Source organism: Hemicordylus capensis, chromosome 2 (assembly GCF_027244095.1).
Source record: "Hemicordylus capensis ecotype Gifberg chromosome 2, rHemCap1.1.pri, whole genome shotgun sequence".
Taxonomy (NCBI): Eukaryota; Metazoa; Chordata; class Lepidosauria; order Squamata; family Cordylidae; genus Hemicordylus; species Hemicordylus capensis.
Genome location: NC_069658.1, coordinates 293,777,067 through 293,794,761, shown reverse-complemented (window position 1 = coordinate 293,794,761; position 17,695 = coordinate 293,777,067). Strand labels below are relative to the sequence as shown.

Here is a 17,695-nt window from a genome sequence, read left to right as displayed (position 1 = left end):
TCTTGATTCTCATGCCCATGAGGCAGGGCCACCTTGGTAATTGGCCCCAGGCTTTGGAATGCTCTCCCAAATAGCATCCACTCCTCAATCTCCCTTACTGCTTTTAAGAGTCAGGTAAAAAGAGGCTTTTTACTTGGGCTGCTACATTTTAAGGGGTGCTATTTTCTTTTTTTGTTACTGGTACTGCTGCTGTGTATTACATTCTTATTTGTTTTGTTTTTTTAATTTGTATTGATTTGATTATTTTTAATATGTTGTGAACTGCCTTGGGACAATTTTAAATGAAGGACAATTTAGTAGTTGTAAAGTTTATTACGGTCATTGACCAGCAAAAAATACAGTACATAAATTGAACAATAAATAAATGTTGTCTATGCTGTTATAACACAACTTTGCAAGGTTGAACATGGAATTCATATTTGGGCAAAAAGGTTGAGTCTCTTAACCATTTTTTCACTATCAGATTGCATAAATGAAAAATGAAAAGGTGGTTAAGATGAATTAAGAGGTAACAAGTCTGCACTTAAATGATCTTGAGCACCAAGCCCTAAAGTACAGAATGATTCTAAACTGTATTAATCATTAGAAAGCCCGCTCATGTATGAATGCAGCAGAGGCAATGGGACACTAGTGCCTGGTGCATTGTGCACTTTTTCTATTAAAATATCATCATGCTTGAAATTGTTTCCTTAGCCAACTTGGCCTTTGGTTCAGTACCCTTCAATCTTGAATTGGGCAGGAGGACTCTTTAGTACTTCTGTGCTGTCAGGACAGGTTCTCCCCCATCCCCTTCCCAGCTTGATGCTGAGATTGGAAGTGATTTTAGGATTGAAAATAACTCATGCCTTCGCTTTGGCTTGTGTTTTAAAGTAGTCATTTGAGGAATAAATGGTGTGTGTGTGGGGGAACCTTCTCTTGATATATAATTTGATCTTGAGGAGTTCTTAATACATGGCTCTGACCTATGTGTTTCAAAGCTGGGATAGAATTTTTGTTGGAATTAGATTGCTGTCAAAACTATATATGTGAATTTCTCAGAAGAGTAAATAACAGAAAATGGTAATCCTTGCGATGGGATAAAATGAGGATACAAACTGCATAAATAACAGAGCAGCATCTCTGTGAAATAAACACAAAACTATCTTCTGCATCTGTTGTTTTCCTCCCCCCACCCCATTCTTTTACCTTTTATGTTCACATGAAATGAATGATGAATGGAAGTTTGTTAGCAATGAGAGAGGAGCTGTTAATAGGGATTTCTGGTTCCGGTGTTCTATTGCCCCTCTCCTTTTTGGATCAAAAAGGGTAGACAGTTTTGTTTGAGACTGTTAGGAACAGACCCAGCCAGCCCACTCACATGGGGAGAATAGCACGGATTCACCCCTCCCTGTTACCTTGGGAACTGACTGGGTTTAAAATTAATTAAAAAGAAAACAAGAATCTCTGGTAGATTGTATTGCTGCCACCAATCGCTCCTTAGTAATTTTCCCTAACTGGAAGAGAGCGATAAAACTTCCAACCTTGTTTTACCTTGCTAAAAGGCAAATATAAAAATGTGGTTCTACTTAAGTGGGGTTGTAGCTGGCTGTTTGGGAGCATGTGAACTAGAGGCTTCCCCTCCCCACTCTCCCAGAATCAAACACTCTAAGAAGGCTTGTAAAACAAAGAAAACAATTTATTGCTTTATTATTATATGAAAAAGAATAAGCCTGTTCAGGATTTCATGCGTAGCTATTGCAAATAATATTAGCTTACAAGAGTCTTCAAAATGCCCAGATGTTCTCAGGCAGTGCTTAAATTGTTCATTATTAGACTGAAGTTGAAGAGAGCAAAAAGCAGATCCTTGGGAATACAAAGCAACACACACAAAAGAAAAATAACTTCTAATGCAAGTCTTACTAAAACACTTTCTCTAAGTCTAACCTTCTGAAGCCATAAGCCTTGACTGCCTTCCCTTGGACCTCACCAGGATCTAGGTGAGACCAATCCTTGAAATCTCTGACCTTCAGGAATTTGCAGAACTCACCTTGCAAAAAGCTGGCAAGACTTCATTGCTCTTCTCTCACCTGGGCACACCCTTCTTCCCAGAAGACCCTCAGGAGCCCTTTAGTCCTGCCCACTAGTTAACCAATTGAGACATGACCTAGGGTCTCCAGTCTGTCAATCAAGGTCAACTTCTTTTTTTCAGTTAATTCTGTCAGTGCTGGCTGGCTGCCCACTATATAGACAATGAAAGACACAGAAGAGGTCCAATAAAGAAATTTTATTAAAGGAGATTGAAAACAAGTGATAAGAGGGGTATTCCTGCATGGCATGGTACACAGGTGTCAAAACATTGGTTTTCCAAAGTTTTACCTCTTTTGCTAATAAAAACCTTGACTGCTATTAAACTAATATGGATTATTATACAGGAAATACAAGTAGATTCTCTGATGTTAATAAACAGCATTTAGGTTTCCTGATGTTAACTGAAACTGAAGTGGAGGGACCAGGTGGGTAATAGAACTTGCGGCAGCTGGGAGCCATTGGTTGCTGGACTGAGAGAAGATTGGGTAGGTACTCTAGAAAGGGCTTGTGTTGGCTTTCTAGGCAGGGATATGTATATGAAGGTGGACAAAGGATTCTGGGTTTGAGTTGGTACGGTGGTTTGCTATGATCAAGGATGTCCTTAGGTAACCAGACCCGGTCTGAGAAGTCGGGGAAAGCCCAACACAAACACTGCCTTGAGCTGGCGAGCTGGCTTGCTGGCTGAGGATCACCATTCTCATGAGAAGATTAATCCATGGGAGAAGGGACATCATTAAGCTTTCCCAACTCTCCAGTGGACCACCCTTCTCATGAGATGCATCATTCTAGCTCCTGGGGGGTTCACTGACATGGGGGTCCTGGCACTTCTGTAACTTCCTCTCTCCACTCAACCCTTCGGACTTCCATCTGGGCTGCTACATGTATTAAAGTAGCTTCAAGCAAGCAGCTCAGGAAAGACCGGGGATGGGCTCTACGTTAATGGGCGGATTGGGCCTGGAAAGGTCCAACATTGTGGTGGATGCAAATTAGCCACAGCAGGGAAATATGGTACATGAGAGTTAAGGTGGGTTCTGGCAAGCTAGGTGAGTGCCACCAGTGGAACAGATAATGAGACTTTGCTAACTGAAGAAGGGGCTCTTAAAGGGGGCATTTAAAGTCTTGGTCCATGGCGAATGTTACTTGGGGACCCGTACCTGGGGCTTGGATGGAACTCTTAACTGGGCTGGGTGGTAAAAGCCTTCTAGCCCACATGCGTCTCTCCACAGACTAACACTCATGAGAGAGTGGTCCTCTCGGAGGCTAGCAGCAGACTGCACAATTCATATGTTATCACATTGCACAGTCAATGTGGTAGTCATGATTAACCCCCTCATGAGTTTGGCTGAGACTGGGCACACTTTTGTTGGAGCTAGGACCCTGGCAGCATCAGTTCTCAGCTGCAATGTCGCATAGTGACCACTGGGTGGTGGGGTTAGGGTCATGGATAAAAGTGCTGGGCTTCTTCCAGTATCAGTCTCCATTTTCTCTCCAGAGATGGCTGTTTGTTTTGGTCTTTCTCTTCAGCCATGAACTACAGCTGAAATAAGCTGCAAGCTTTTTCAAATTTGTTTGTCACCTTTTCTTTAAACAAATCCTTGTAGTTCTTCAATACTAAAGAACTGTCTCAAGACCTCTTGCTTTGCTGTTCTCTCACCAAACTGGTTTTGCGCTGCTATTTGGGGACTGAACTGCCATTCTTCTCCCTACAACTTTTACCCCAGGGGAGGGGGCTGGGCCTCAACAAAACGAGTTGAAAAATAGAATTTAAAAGAGAGATACTACTGAGTGTCCTCTGCATATTGATGACACCTCAAGCGAAATCTCTTGGTTTCATGTAGATGTTAAAGAGCGTAGTGAAAAGAATGGTAGTCCTCCAGCACCACCTTTTGGGAACAAGCCTTGAGATAGGAGTGGAACCACCTCCAAACAGTACCTCCCACACCCAACTAGGCCAGCCTATCCAAAAGGATACCAAGGTCATTGGTATCAAAAGCTGCTGAGAGATCCAAGAGAATTAACAGGGTTGCACTCCCACTGTCTGTGTCTTTCTCTGCATAGGTCATCCCACAAGGCGACCAAAGCATTTTCTGTTCTAAAGCTGGGCCTGAAGCCTTATTTGAAATGGATCTAGATTGTCTGTTTCCTCCAAGAGTGTCTGGAGCTGGTCAGCCACTACATGCTCAAGCACTTTGACCAGGAAGGGAATATTGGCCATAGGCCTATAGTTGTTTACATCCCCTGGGTCCAGAGTGGGTTTCTTTAGGAGTGTTTGAACAATAGCTTGCTTCAATGAAGCTAGGACCACTCCCTCTTTCAATGAGGTGTTTAGAACCTGCTGGACTAAAAATCCCCTTCTTACTAGATTTAATAAGCCAAGGGCAAGGGTCAAGCATACATGTGCTCAGCCGAACTTGACTAAATACCTTGTCCACATTCTTGGGAACCAATAAAACTAGACCAAGAAAACTAGACCAGGTTTTACTCTTGGCCTGCATCAGCCATAGTGTCTAACTCATGACAAATGTGAGCAACTTGACCCTCAAAGTGCTGTGCAAATGTGTTGCAGCATCCTACTGAGTGTTCTGATGCATCCTGCCCAGGGTCAGATTTCAAAAGGCCCCGCAACACCCCGAAGAGCCCTGCCGGATGACACTGAAAGGATGCAGTGGTGGATGAAAAAAAGTGTTCTGTTCCATCACTGTCATAGAGTAGGTTCGATAATGAGCTCTAACCTGTGTTTACTCAGACTCACCCTAAGTTTTCCTCCACTTATGTTCCAGCCGGCTCCCAGCTTGTTTCATTGCCCTCAGCTCAGTTGTTTACCAAGGTGCTGAATGCATAGGTTCTGCTTTGCAGGAGAGGGCACTTGGGAGCTATCATGTCAACTGCCCGAGCCACCTCTCCATTCCATAGAGCAACTAGAGCTTTGACAGGTACACCTGCCATACCAGCAGGAAAATCCCGCAGAGCCCTCAGGAATCCATCAGTCTCCAGGGGTGGACTATTTTTATAGCCCCCCCCCCCCGAGCCTTGCAGAGAGGTGTAACCGTTAAGACTAAACCTCAGAAGGAAGTGATCTGACTATAAGTGCATAGATGACACCCCCCACTTTCAAATCTCCATCCTCCTATCCAGTTGAAAAAAACCCAATCCAGAGTATGCCCCAATTCATGTGTTGTGCCAACAATATGTTGAGACAACCCCATGGTTGTCATGGCAGCCATGAAGTCCTGAGCTGCCTCAGACGAGGTAGCCTCAGTATGGATATTGAAGCCACCCAGAGAACAATCATTCTGGGAGTTCTCAACACCAAATCTGAGACCATCTCCATGAGCTCAGGCAGGGAGACAGCTGGGCAGCAGGGTGGACAATACACCAACAGAACTTCCACTCTGTCCCAAGAGCCCAGCACCAGGTACAAACACTCTGAACTGGAACTCACTGGGACATGCGGCCTAGAGAGGAAAATAGAGCTTTTATAAATTACAGCGACACCCACCCCACCCCACCCCGCCACCCCTAAAGCCTGTGCTGATGCTGCACTAAATATCCAGGTGGAAAAAACTGGGAAAGACTAATCTCTTCCAGCTCCCTACACCCAGGTCTCTGTAATACAAACCAGGTCAACTCCTTCCTCCACAATTAAATTATGGATAATAGAGATCTTACTCTGGACTGATTTAGCATTAAACAGCAGCATCAGCAGGCCAAAGGACAGGCTGGTAAAATATCCAGGAATCCTCCCATTATAACAACCAGAAGAAGGGATAGGAATAAGATGTTGAACCACTCTTCCCCTCTTCTATCTTGGAGGATCCTGTAGGATCTGAGCTGATGGCTCTGAATGGTTTTCTGAGGAATACAATCAAATGTGTTACTCAGCAAACAGACAGGCTATGGGGATTCTGATTCATCCATCTCAGAAAGGTTTAGGACTATTGTGACACAGAAAGTCAATCTTGGGTTATCAGGGTGCGCATCATGCAAAGGGTCCAGACCTGTGGCCAGGTTCTTGTACACATGACATTTCCAATCTCTCCCTTGCCAGCATGTACATGCATTTCTCCCGGACTTCAAAATGCAGGTCCTCTGTGCCAGTACCACTTGGAGTGGTGTCTGGGGTGCCCAAAACGGTGACTTCCTGTAACAGCATTGCAATGGAGCAACATCCATGTCTTTTGGTTAGAATTCTTTCCAGCCAGTCAGGAAAGTGCTCTTCTGTATTTTTTGATGGCTGAAGCTGAAGGATGGCTAGTAGGGCTGCTTTTTTGTAGGGCTTTCAGAAGCAGGAGTCTCCTCTCCTGGCCCATGGGGCCTTTTTTTCTGCAGATAAAATCTCTTGTATCGGGGCCAACTTGGACTCCAATATTCCTGCAGGGTCCGTTTTGGGGGTGTCTAATAATTTTTCTTGTACTATTAGAATGGATTGGATAGGTTTCAGACTGTGACTCCTGAGAATGTATACAAGCTTATTGGAGTGATTCAGGCTACCAGCTGTCCTTTGGATCCTTGCCCAACATGGCTGATTTCTTCTAGCAGGAAAGTCATTAGTGACAGCCTAGATGACATTATTAATGCCTCACTTGGGGTAGGATAGGATGTTCTTGTTTGAAGGAGGCAATGATTAGCCCCCTTCTCAAGAAGCTTGCCATAGATCACTTTGTGATGGATAATTATAGGCCAGATTCTAATTTCCTGTGATTGGACAAGGTGATCAAGAGAGTGGTAGCTAACCAGCTACAAATGGTCTTGGAGGAAACAAATATACCTTTGGTTTCCTTTCAAACTGGCTTCAGGGCGGACTATGGAGTTGAGGCAGCCTTGGTCTGTCTCTTGCCAGGGAATTGACAGAGAGAGTATGACTTTGTTTTTTCTGGATCTCTTAGTGGCTTTCTGTACTATCAGCCATTGTATCTTTCTGCAGGACATTGCCTGAGGACAGGGGCGTAACTACTATTAGGCAAGGGGAGACGGCTGCCTGGGGGCCCCCATGCCTCTTCCCCCCCCACCCAGAGACATGTGAAGTGTGTGTATCAGCGAGGGGCCCATTTTAAAATTTTGTCTCTGGGCCCACTCCAGCCTTGTTACGCCCCTGCCTGAGGAATTTGGAGATAGGAGTTGCTGCTTTCTGGTGATTGTGCTCTTATCTCCGGCAGGTTCTAGAAAGTGACTCATCCAGTTGCTCTCTGAAATGGAAGCTATTATATGGAGGACTTAGGGCTTCCATTTTGTCACCAGTGCTTTTCAACATATACATGAAACCACTGGTTGAGGTCATCAAGAGATTTGTTGCTGTTTGTTACCAATATGCTGATGACTTCCAAATATCTATCTCCATGTTGTCATTATTAGGCATTGACATTATCACCCTAAATGTCTTTCTACAGGCCATAATGGGCTGGATGAGGGATAATAAATTGAAGCTGAATAGAAACAAAAGGAGTTGTACATTGTGGGGGGACATAACCTGGAGGATGGGATATAACTTCCTGTACTGGATGTGGTTACACTCTCCTAGAAAGAACTGGGATGTAGTCTGAGAGTGCTCTTGGACCCTAATCTCACCCTGGTGTCTCAGGTTGAGGCTGTGGCCAAGGGCAATGCTTATCAGCTTTGTCTGATACAACAGCTGCATCCACTCCTTTAAGAAAATAACCTCAAAATAATGGTGCATAAGCTGGTAACCTCCAGGCTTGACTACTGCAATATGTTCTACGGAGATCTGCTCTGCCTTTGTACATAGTCTGGAAATTTCAGTTTGTTCAAAATGCAGCAGCCAGGTCGGTCTCCAGGGTAACCTAGAGAGATCATATCATATGCCTGTTCTTAAACAGCTTCACTGACTGCCGATATATGTTTCTGGGCAAAATATAATGTGCTGGTGATTGCCTTTAATGGTTTGGGTCTGGGTTACCTGAGAGATACACCTTCTATCATCAAGATCCCCACTGCTTGTTAAGAGTTTTCAGAAGAGGTCCATCTCAGGGTGCCACCAGCTTGTTGGGCAGCAGCTAGGGGCCAGGCCTTCACAGTAGTTGCCCCAGATTGTGGAATGTGTTCCTTGTGGGAATAAGAGTTCTGTGGGCCCTAGAGATGTTCAAGAGCAGTGTTCCCTCTAACAGGGATTCCCAGATGTTGCTGACTACAACTCTGGGAATCCTCCTTAGAGGGAACAGTGTTCTAGATAGCCATAAACAATTTTTAAAGCTTGGGTTTTAATAGTATTTAAATGGCTTTAAATTTTTTAAATCTTCCTAAACTATCTTGAATGGGTGGTATATAAATGAAATAAATAAAATGTTATTTGTGCCCCTACCTGCAAGAAATATTTTTTTCTTTGTTCTAGTTGATATTTAGCTACCATAGGGCTCCAAAATAACATTTTGTATGAAGGTACTGTATTTGAATGCTCTGCTTTCCCCCCATAAAATATATAAATTCTTTTAATATATGAACTGTTGGGGAAATTGTTTCCTGATGGCATTCTTGGGTGCCTGCCGAATTAAATATCTGGTAGGATTACTGATTACTTTTCTGGATTATTCTCTTCAGTTGTGTTACTAGTGTAATAACAAAAAAGTTAGCAATAGGTCTTGGCCTATGAAGTAAGTGTGAGTGAGTGAGAGAGAGAGATATATTTTGCTTGCATGCTATTTGTATGTTAAAGTAAGCACTGGAAACATTTCCAGTTTCTTGGAATAAGCATCAAGTCATGAAGCTTGTACATCTGCTTACATTCTGCTTAATGGATTGTTTGGCCTTCAGAAGCCTCTCTGGATGGGCCGCTTGGATGTATTTCTGAGGAGTACTGTAGATTGTAGGGTGAGTGTGGGGTTGATGCTTTTACATCAGGCAGCAGGGATACACCCACCCATAGCTATCCTATGAAAGTTGCTAGGTCTGTTGTATGCCGTCTTATCAAAACTGTCATTAGACAAATCATTATCTTTTCTTTCACCTGAGTCCTTCAGTCCATTTTGAGTGGTTTTCTCAATCACTCACTGTTTAATAATGAGTCTTTAATAAACATACTTAAGAGTTTAAGTTAAAAGGAGTTCTCATTACAATACTCAGGATGTAATAAAGCCTGCACAGTATGAGATGATGCCTTTCAGCATTTTCCTATATTGCTGCTGCCCGATATAGTACCAGCGGGGATTTGAACCAGCAACCTTCTGCTTGTTAGTCGAATATTTCCCCACTGTGCCACTTAAGGTGACAATGGCCTTAAATCAAATGCTGGTAACTTCTAGGCTTGACTACTGTAATGTACTCTACTTGGAGCTGCCTCTGTACATAGTCTGGAAACTACAATTGGTACAGAATGCGGCTGTCAGATCGGTCTCTGGATCAACCCGAAGAGACCACATAACACCAATCTTTAAAGAATTGCACTGGCTGCTGCTGTGTTTCCAAACGAAATACAAGGTACGAACAAAATACAAATTACTGGTTATTACCTATAAAGCCCTCAACAGCTTGGGTCCAGGGTACTTAAAAGAGTGCCTTCTCTGTCATTAACCCTGTTACCTATTAAGATAATCTGGAGAAGTCAGGTTACAGTTACTGCTGGCTTGTTTGGTAGTGACTCGGGATCAGGCCTTCTCTGTAGCTGTCTGGGGGCTCTGGAATACAGTCCCTGTTTAAATAAGAGCAACCCTTTCTTTGCTTGCTTTTTAGGAAGACCTTCAAGATGCTTCTGTTTTCCAGGCTTTTAACTGAAATTTAAATTTTAATGTTTTTATTTACTGAGATTGTTTTTATCTGTTTTATGAATGTTAACTGTTTTACATTTGTTATGTTTTAACTTTGTACACCGTCGAGAGATGTCTATCTCAGGTGGTATAGGAATATGAAAAATAAATAAATAAAACACATCTTCCAACCAGTAATAGTTTCAGTCCAATGGACTCTGTCATCAACACTCTCTCCGAATGTGCATCTGCAACAGCTAAAGAATCTACATACTTATTTCATAACTATTCCTATGCTTTTCCTTCTTCTTCCTACTGTGGAGCTATCTGAAGTGCCTGTCCTGAGTGACTGATAGTCAGGGCAGACCTATCTTTGGAAGTGGCATACACAGGCCAGTGCCCTTGGCAAATGCAGGTGTAATTTGCCACAAGGACAGTTACTATTCACCTAGGTGGGGGTTGAATTGTATAGTTCGGGTGTAATTTGATAGACATGGAGAATTACCATAAACAGGTATAAACTGTTGGCTTTGGACTAGAAAGGCCTGGGTTTAAATTTCTGCTGTGCCACGAATTTTTTGGGTTGCCTCAATCTCTGTTTTTCTACCCAATTCAAGGGCTATTAAAAAAAATAAATCTGAATATTAATTATGAATTTCCAGAGTTGTGAGGGAAGAATTACTCTGGATCATTTCAGTGAAAATGCTGTTGAAATAAATGAATGATATAGTAATTACATGCATCCTACTGATTATCAGTTCTTGAAGCCTTCATTGTGGTGGTGATAACTCAATGCATTCAGTTTGCTGCTTATGTATGAATATGATTTTACATTTCAGGGAAGAAACACAAAGCTGAATTCCAGCTTTTAATTGACCAAGTGAATAAGCGGAAGAAAAAAGCAGCTAAAATCAAAATAGAAGAGGAAGGACTGGATCAGGAAGAAACAATAGCTGCAGAACTGCCCATGGAGACTGGTATGGAATGTTGATTAAGACCATTTTAATGAATGCTATTGTGTATCATTTTATTGATAAATAATGGAAGTAGAACATCACAGATTCCATATATTTTGCTTTTAATAGGTTTCTTAAACCCTTACCATTTTGTGTATTCATATTCAACTGGATATGGAAGGTAGTTTCTGATTCAGTGATATTGAAGTCAGTAGGTAGTGTGCATTAGCTTCCTCCAAAAGCAATATCCATCATTTATGACATGTTATGAGAATTCTATCTTTATTGAAGATGTGTTTAACCACCTTGCTTGCATCCTCAGATTGCCTTATGAGCCCTTGAATTGGGCATGCACTTCTGATGTCTGCTCCCTGTTGATGGGACACTTTACCCATTATGGGTACTGAAGTATGTGTTGTAGTTCAGTGTGTGGAAAGTTTAAGGCTAAGGTGTGGGCTTGCTATTCTTTTAACTTCAAGCTGTATTACCCAGTTGAACAACAGTAATTCCAAGGCAGCTTCTCTCAGTCTAAAAGACTAAGTTTACACACTCACCAGACAGAGATCCTATATGTATAGTAGGGAGCAGGTGATACACTGACTATAATTTTTAATACATTTAGTGAATTAGTTTATCTTTTAACCTCAGACTTCCAAATAAAGCAAGCACAGTCATGTGCCTGATCACCCTTTTTTCCTATATTGAAACCAACTGTTAGTTTTGCTTGATTATCATGGAAGCCCCCTTGCACCCCCACAAAAAAAAAACCAACCAAAAAAACCACACAAAGGTTTGGTTGCCTTTTATCTGATTTCTTCTGTTCCAGTTTTGGATCCAGGAAAACCTTATTGCTTCTCCTTGCCTGCATCCTGAATTTCAGCAATCTAGTCAATTCCAGCTTCTGTTCTTTCTGGCTGGCATATCACTTGGCTAATTCTTTGTCATAATGAACAACATGTTTCTTTTAATCATTGTATATCTATTTCTTAGTTAAGGCACAGTCAGCAATCCCCGCCTGCTGTGCAGGTTTCAGGTGATGCCTGGCCTATATATTATTATTATTATTAATTCAATTTCTATATCTCCCTTCCAAAAATGGCACAGGGCAGTTTACACAGAGAAATAACAAACAATTAAGATGGAACTCTGTCCCCAAAGGGAGCACAATCGAAAAAGAAACATAAGATAGATACCAACAACGGTCACTGGAGGTACTGTGCTGGGGGTGGATAGGGTCTGTTACTCTCCCCCTGCTAAATAAATAAAGAGAATCACCACGTTAAAAGGTGCCTCTTTGCCAAGTTAGCAGGGATATATGTTCTGGAAAGAAAATGCTGGGTTTTAAGGTAGGAGCAGAGGCAAAACAATGTTGATGAAGGATAGACATGGACATGGGGTTTCAGGGGAATATTACATAGGACTCTGTTTCATTTTTCTCAAGGCTGAAATGCTTGTGATCTAGTTGGTGACCAATACCCATTTGTCCACACTTGCCTTTCCCCTCCTATACATATTGTTTTCTTTTATATGTTAAAATCTTTGTTGCTTCACTTCTAACATGGGGAGAAATGGTCTTAGTTCCTGACTATCCGTATTCTCTGTAGCATGGATAATAAGTTGATGGTTAATATTTTCCAAATCACTTTTGGATTCATCATCTTTGGAAAACTTCTTTTACACTTCTCATGTTGGCAATCAGCATCATTTAGGTTATCTAAATCCCAGTCCTTCTCAAGTTAACAAGACTGCTTTTTTGTCCTGTCAGTTGCTCTTGACCTGTTTCTTTTAGCAAAGCCCTTGTGAATAAAAATAAATGGAAACACCAAGATGCTTTTTGAACCACATTGTTGGCATCTTATGCAGCACTTAAAGCCAAAGCAAGCCTGAAATGTTCCCAAAAGTAAAAGTTATCGCATGTAGCCTGTCCTACGATACTTATCTCCTTTTGTATTTTCAGAAATCCTATTGGATGGAAGAATCCCAAACTGAACAAAACATTTGTCTCTATCTGTAATCTATATTAGATTGGAGTGTTCTATAAAACCAGAAACCCTATCAACACTTATGTAACATTACAAAATCACTTTATGCGACAGCCCCACACAATGAGAGAAAATTCAAAATTATTAACAAATTTTGTTTGCAACAGATTGCTTTGTTTCATTTTTTAAAATTATGAATTTGTATTGCAGTGGTGGCAAACTAAGTTGCCACGTTTGGAAATTCTTAAAATTATGTCTTATAGCAACCCTCTCTTTCTGCTCAGTGTACCAACTTTGGGTTTTTTAGTAAAATGGGTCCCAACCGTTCCTCCCTTTCAGTGTGCTAGACAGAACATGTTACTAAAGTTTGGGATGGTACTTTGCTTCTCCACTTCTGTGAAAGTAGTTTTCCTCTAATCAAACTATATCCTTAATAATATTGGTAGGAGAATTTCTCTATTGATTCATGTTATGTTCTTCCTTGCTTAAATGCTAGACTATAGATTGCTTATTTCTTCCCTTCTGGAATAAAGTATTATAGCTCAGCCAGTGAGGTCAACTTGATGCTTTGAATTACTGATACCTTGCTTTGTCACAATTTAGTGATAAACTAAGTGGAGATGTTTTGCACAGATAGTGTCTCTTTTGACTATCCATAAAATGGAGATTATAATTATTTGCCTCACAGGTTGTGTATGGGAACCAAATATAAATGTTCTGCTTACATTGATTTGGGTTGTAACTTCTGAGAGGGCCTTCTACTTTCAGGTACAGTTCCCTACACACCATGATAAATTGCTCTTGAGATTGGGGGATTCTGCAGAATAAAATGGGATGTGGTATGGGGCACTCCAGAAGGAAGGGGGAATTTGCACAATGGCATCTTTAGAGTTGTTAATAATTACTGTATTTGTTTTACTCAGGGGCACCCAGTTAACTCTGAGTTACAAAGGGGTCCCCCAAGGCTCAGTATTGTCCCCCAAGGCTTAGTATTGTCCCCCATGCTGTTTAACATCTATATGAAAAACTGCTTGGAGAGGTCATCAGGAGGTTTGTACTGAAGTGTCATCAATATGTAGATGATACTCAGCTCTGCCTTTCTCTGACATCAGATCCTAGGGAAGCAATGGATGTACTGAACTGGAGGATGGAAGTGGTGTTGTTGGTCAGTAGAAATGCCAGTTGGGATAGGGTGATTCAACCAGCTCTTAAAAGAGCAAGTGCACAGCTTGGGGGTGTTGCTGGACCCAGCTCTGCTTTTGGATGCTCAGGTGGAGGCAGTGGCCAGGGTGCCTTTGCACAGCTTTGGCTAGTGTGCCAACTATGTCTCTTTCTAGAGAAGGCAGATCTGGCCATGGTTACCCATTCCTTGGTCATGTCAGTCTACAGAAAAGACAGGGAGGGGAGGATTTAGGGTGGAGTAGCACTGTATATTAAAGAATGGATAGAATCCAACAGTCTAGAAATCCCAGGAGGACCAGTGTCTTGCACAGAATCATTATGGGGTGGACTGAAAGGAAATGTGTTACTAGGGACATGCTATCACCCTCCTGATCAAATCATGTGGAGTTGGAGGAGCAAATCAGAGAGGTGTAAAAGAGACACAGAGCTGTTATAATGGGTGACTTCAACTACTCTCATACTAGCCAACCCGCATAGAGCATCTGTGCGCTCTTTGGGGGCGTGCTGTTCCCCCACTCCAGCCGCACTCTCTCTTGCCCCCTCCCTTTCACCCCTGCTCCACTCTCTTGTCCCCTCTGCCCCACTCTCTCTTGCCCCCTCCCCCCTGCCCCACTCTCTCTTGCCCCCCGCCCCTCCCCCTGCCCCACTCTCTCTTACCCCCTGCCCCTCCCCCTGCCCCACTCTCTCTTACCCCCTGCCCCACTCTCTTTGCCCCTCCCCCTCCCTCCGGTCCCCTCCCCCACTCTCTTCTTACCTGGGCGGCGGCGGGCTGAAAATTTCCCTCTCATCCCGGCCTCTGGCCGTTTTGCGGCCCACTCACACCGCTGCCATTTTTTCTTCTCCCTCTCAACTCTCACAGCGGGGCGGGCCCAGGAACTCTTGCAGTCTGTCGCGAGAGTTCCGCCACCAAATTCCTCAGGACACGCACCGGCTAAGAGAATTAATATAATAGATAGACTGGACAAATGCATGTTCAGGTATTGACAGAGAAGCCAAATTTCTAAACATGCTAAATGACTGTGCCTTAGAACAGTTGGTTGTGGAATCAACCAGAGAGAAGGCAAATTCAGATTAAATCCTGAGTTTTACCCAGGGCCTGGTGCAAGATGTCAGAGTTGAAGAACCATTGGGGAATAGTGACCATAGTGTGATCCAGTTCAGCTTATATGCGGGTGGAGCACTGCCAATGAAGTCCAATGCAGATGTGTTGCACTTCAGAAGAAGTGCATGCTAAATGACTGTGCCCTATAACAGTTGGTCTTGGAACCAACCAGAGAGAAGGCGACCTTGGATTTAATTCTGAGTGGCACCCAGGATCTGGTGCGTGATGTCAGTTTCATCGACCCTTTAGGGAACATTGACCATAGTGCCATCAAATTCAGCATACATGCGGGGAGAGAATCATCAAGGAGGTCTAACACAGACATTTTGAATTTCAGAAGAGGAAACTTCTCCAAAATGAGGAGTATGGTGAAAAGAAAGCTGAAAGGGAAAATCAGGAGAGTCACTTTGCTCCAGGGTGCATGGAGTTTACTCAAAGCCACAATACTAGAAGCCCAGTTAGATTGTATACCCAAAAGGAGGAAAGGTACCACTAAGTCCAGGAGGATGCCAGCATGGCTAAAAGGTACCGTCAAGGAAGCCATAAAAGGGAAGATGACTTCCTTCCGAAATTGGAAGGCCTGTCCAAATGAAGAGAACAGAAAGGAACACAAACTCTGGCAAAAGAAATGCAAAGTGACAATAAGGGAGGCAAAAAGAGAGTTTGAGGAACATTTAGCCAAAAGTATCAAGGGGAATAACAAAAACTTCTTTAAATACATCAGAAGCAGGAAACCTGCCGGGGAGGTGGTTGGACCATTAGACAATGAGGGAGTGAAAGGGATTATTAAGGAGAATATGGAGGTTGAAGAGCAGTTGTGTTGGACTTGCTGCTGTATGAGTTATCTCAATGAGTCTCTAATATGAAGAACTTGCTTCCCTTCATCCTTGCCCCGACTGACCTGTGCCCTGCAGTGGACACAATGAGCAGTGGTTGAGGCATCCTGAAGGATCTTAAAATGCCACCATACATCGCTGCTCTGGGTGGCCGCCGATGTCCTGGATGCCATCTTGGGCCTTTTGAATGACAGAGGACCTGGGGGTGGGGGCGGTCTCCCGCCGCCATCACCCACCACCCTGTGCAGAAGAAGAAGAGCCCAGCTTCATTAGAAGGGGGGGGGGCGCATCCACCTTTGCAGCAGTCCCTTACCCCTCAGAGCCAGACAGGAAGGACCGAGAACTGGATTCCGCCATGACCTGGACATCATCAGGGGGCCCTCACTGAGTGGCGAGAGGAGTGTTGGAGGGGCTGCAAGAGGGAGGGAAAATCTGGCTGCACTGCCAGCCATCAAGCCCCTCCCCTCCACAGAAGCAGCTTCCCTGTCAGGAGAGTCCTCTGCACTGCATCAATCTCCTCCGGATAGGAGAGCCTTCGTGCCACCGCCTCACTTGGGGCAGAGAACTCACCAATGAGGATCTGTGAAACCCCATGCCATCTTATCTGCTCCCCACCCTGGCCTCCCGTACCAGCTTGGGGACCTCTCCCATCTCTGCCTGCCACCCTGCTGTGAGTTCTGCTTGCCACACAGCACTCAGACATTCCCAAACCCCGGGGGCTTTTAATTTTTTTTAAAGAAAAAATTTAAAAAATTGGGGGGGGGGATAAAAAAAACCCCTAGTTTAAAAAAACTTACACACCCAATACAATACAATACAATGGGGGGCAACTAAGGAAAGGAACCTGTGAAAACAGACAATCTGTTAAAAAAGGACACAGAAAAAAGACTTCCCCCAACCCAAACCAGAAAGTGGGCCCTATTTAACAAAAGCTAAGGACAAAGGGGGCACCAAAATGAAAGCACTTACCCCTCGTCCTGAAGAGAACCTTCTGCCCCACACACTGGTCAGGGGGAAAAACCAAACCCTTACCTTAGTGGTAAAAAACCTTAGTGGCAGGTGGGCACAGGCGGGGCAGGGGGAGGGCAGAATGAGCAGGCTTCCAGTTGCCCATCCACCTACCCAAACAAATTAAAATAACCACTGAATAACTTAAAATAAAAGGCTGGTGAGAAAAACTGGCTGTGAGAATAGATGGCAGGGGGAGGAAGGGGAAAAAGACAGAAGGGAGGTGGTGCTGAGGCATGTCCTCAGCTCTTGTCTGTGGGCTTCTCAGTGGCATCTGATGGGCCACTGTGTGAAACAGGATGCTGGACTGGATGGTCCTTGGGCCTGATCCAGCAGGGCTGTTCTTTCCATGGCTGGATTACTGTGGCTGGATTATGCTTTCTGTGGGGTTGCACTTGAAGAATATTCAGAAACTTCAGGTGGTGCAGAATGCAGCTGCCAGGATTCTCTCTGGAACTGGTGTCTCATAACATATTACACCTACTTTGAAACAGCTGTCCTGGCTGCCAATTGGTTTCCAGATCCAATTCAAGGTGCTGGTTATTACCTTTAAAGCCCTTAACTATTTGGGCCCTAGATACCTGAAGGACCACCTGCTCCCAAGGGTTTCTGCCTGCCCAAGAAGGTTATTGGGGGCCTTTGTTCTGTGTGCTGACGTTGAGAGAGGCTAAATTGTCATGGACGCAGGACAGAGCCTCCTCTGTTGTTGCCTCCAGGCTCTGGAATGCTATCCCAGTGAATGTCCATGTCCACCCATCCAGGGCTCCTGCTTACTGGCCTGCTCCATAATGCTGGAAAGGGCACACCTGTGCACATGGCCCTGAGGGTATGCAGGGCAAATGGGATTGTGGCAGCTTTCCTATTGTCA

General features: G+C 43.6%; 1 protein-coding gene across 5 annotated transcripts in view; it reads left to right on the top strand.

The window, feature by feature from the left end:
• Window positions 1-17,695, top strand: part of RAD18 (RAD18 E3 ubiquitin protein ligase) — a 204,717-nt gene that overhangs the window by 77,086 nt on the left and 109,936 nt on the right. For 4 of the 5 annotated variants that reach the window (XM_053299454.1, XM_053299451.1, XM_053299453.1 and 1 more), the window contains exon 10: window positions 10,601-10,738. In XM_053299454.1, coding sequence (XP_053155429.1) covers window positions 10,601-10,738 — 138 coding nt within the window. Of the gene's footprint in view, window positions 1-10,600; window positions 10,739-12,674; window positions 13,220-17,695 lie in introns of those variants that run through there. The other variant, XM_053299455.1, reaches the window with a different exon arrangement.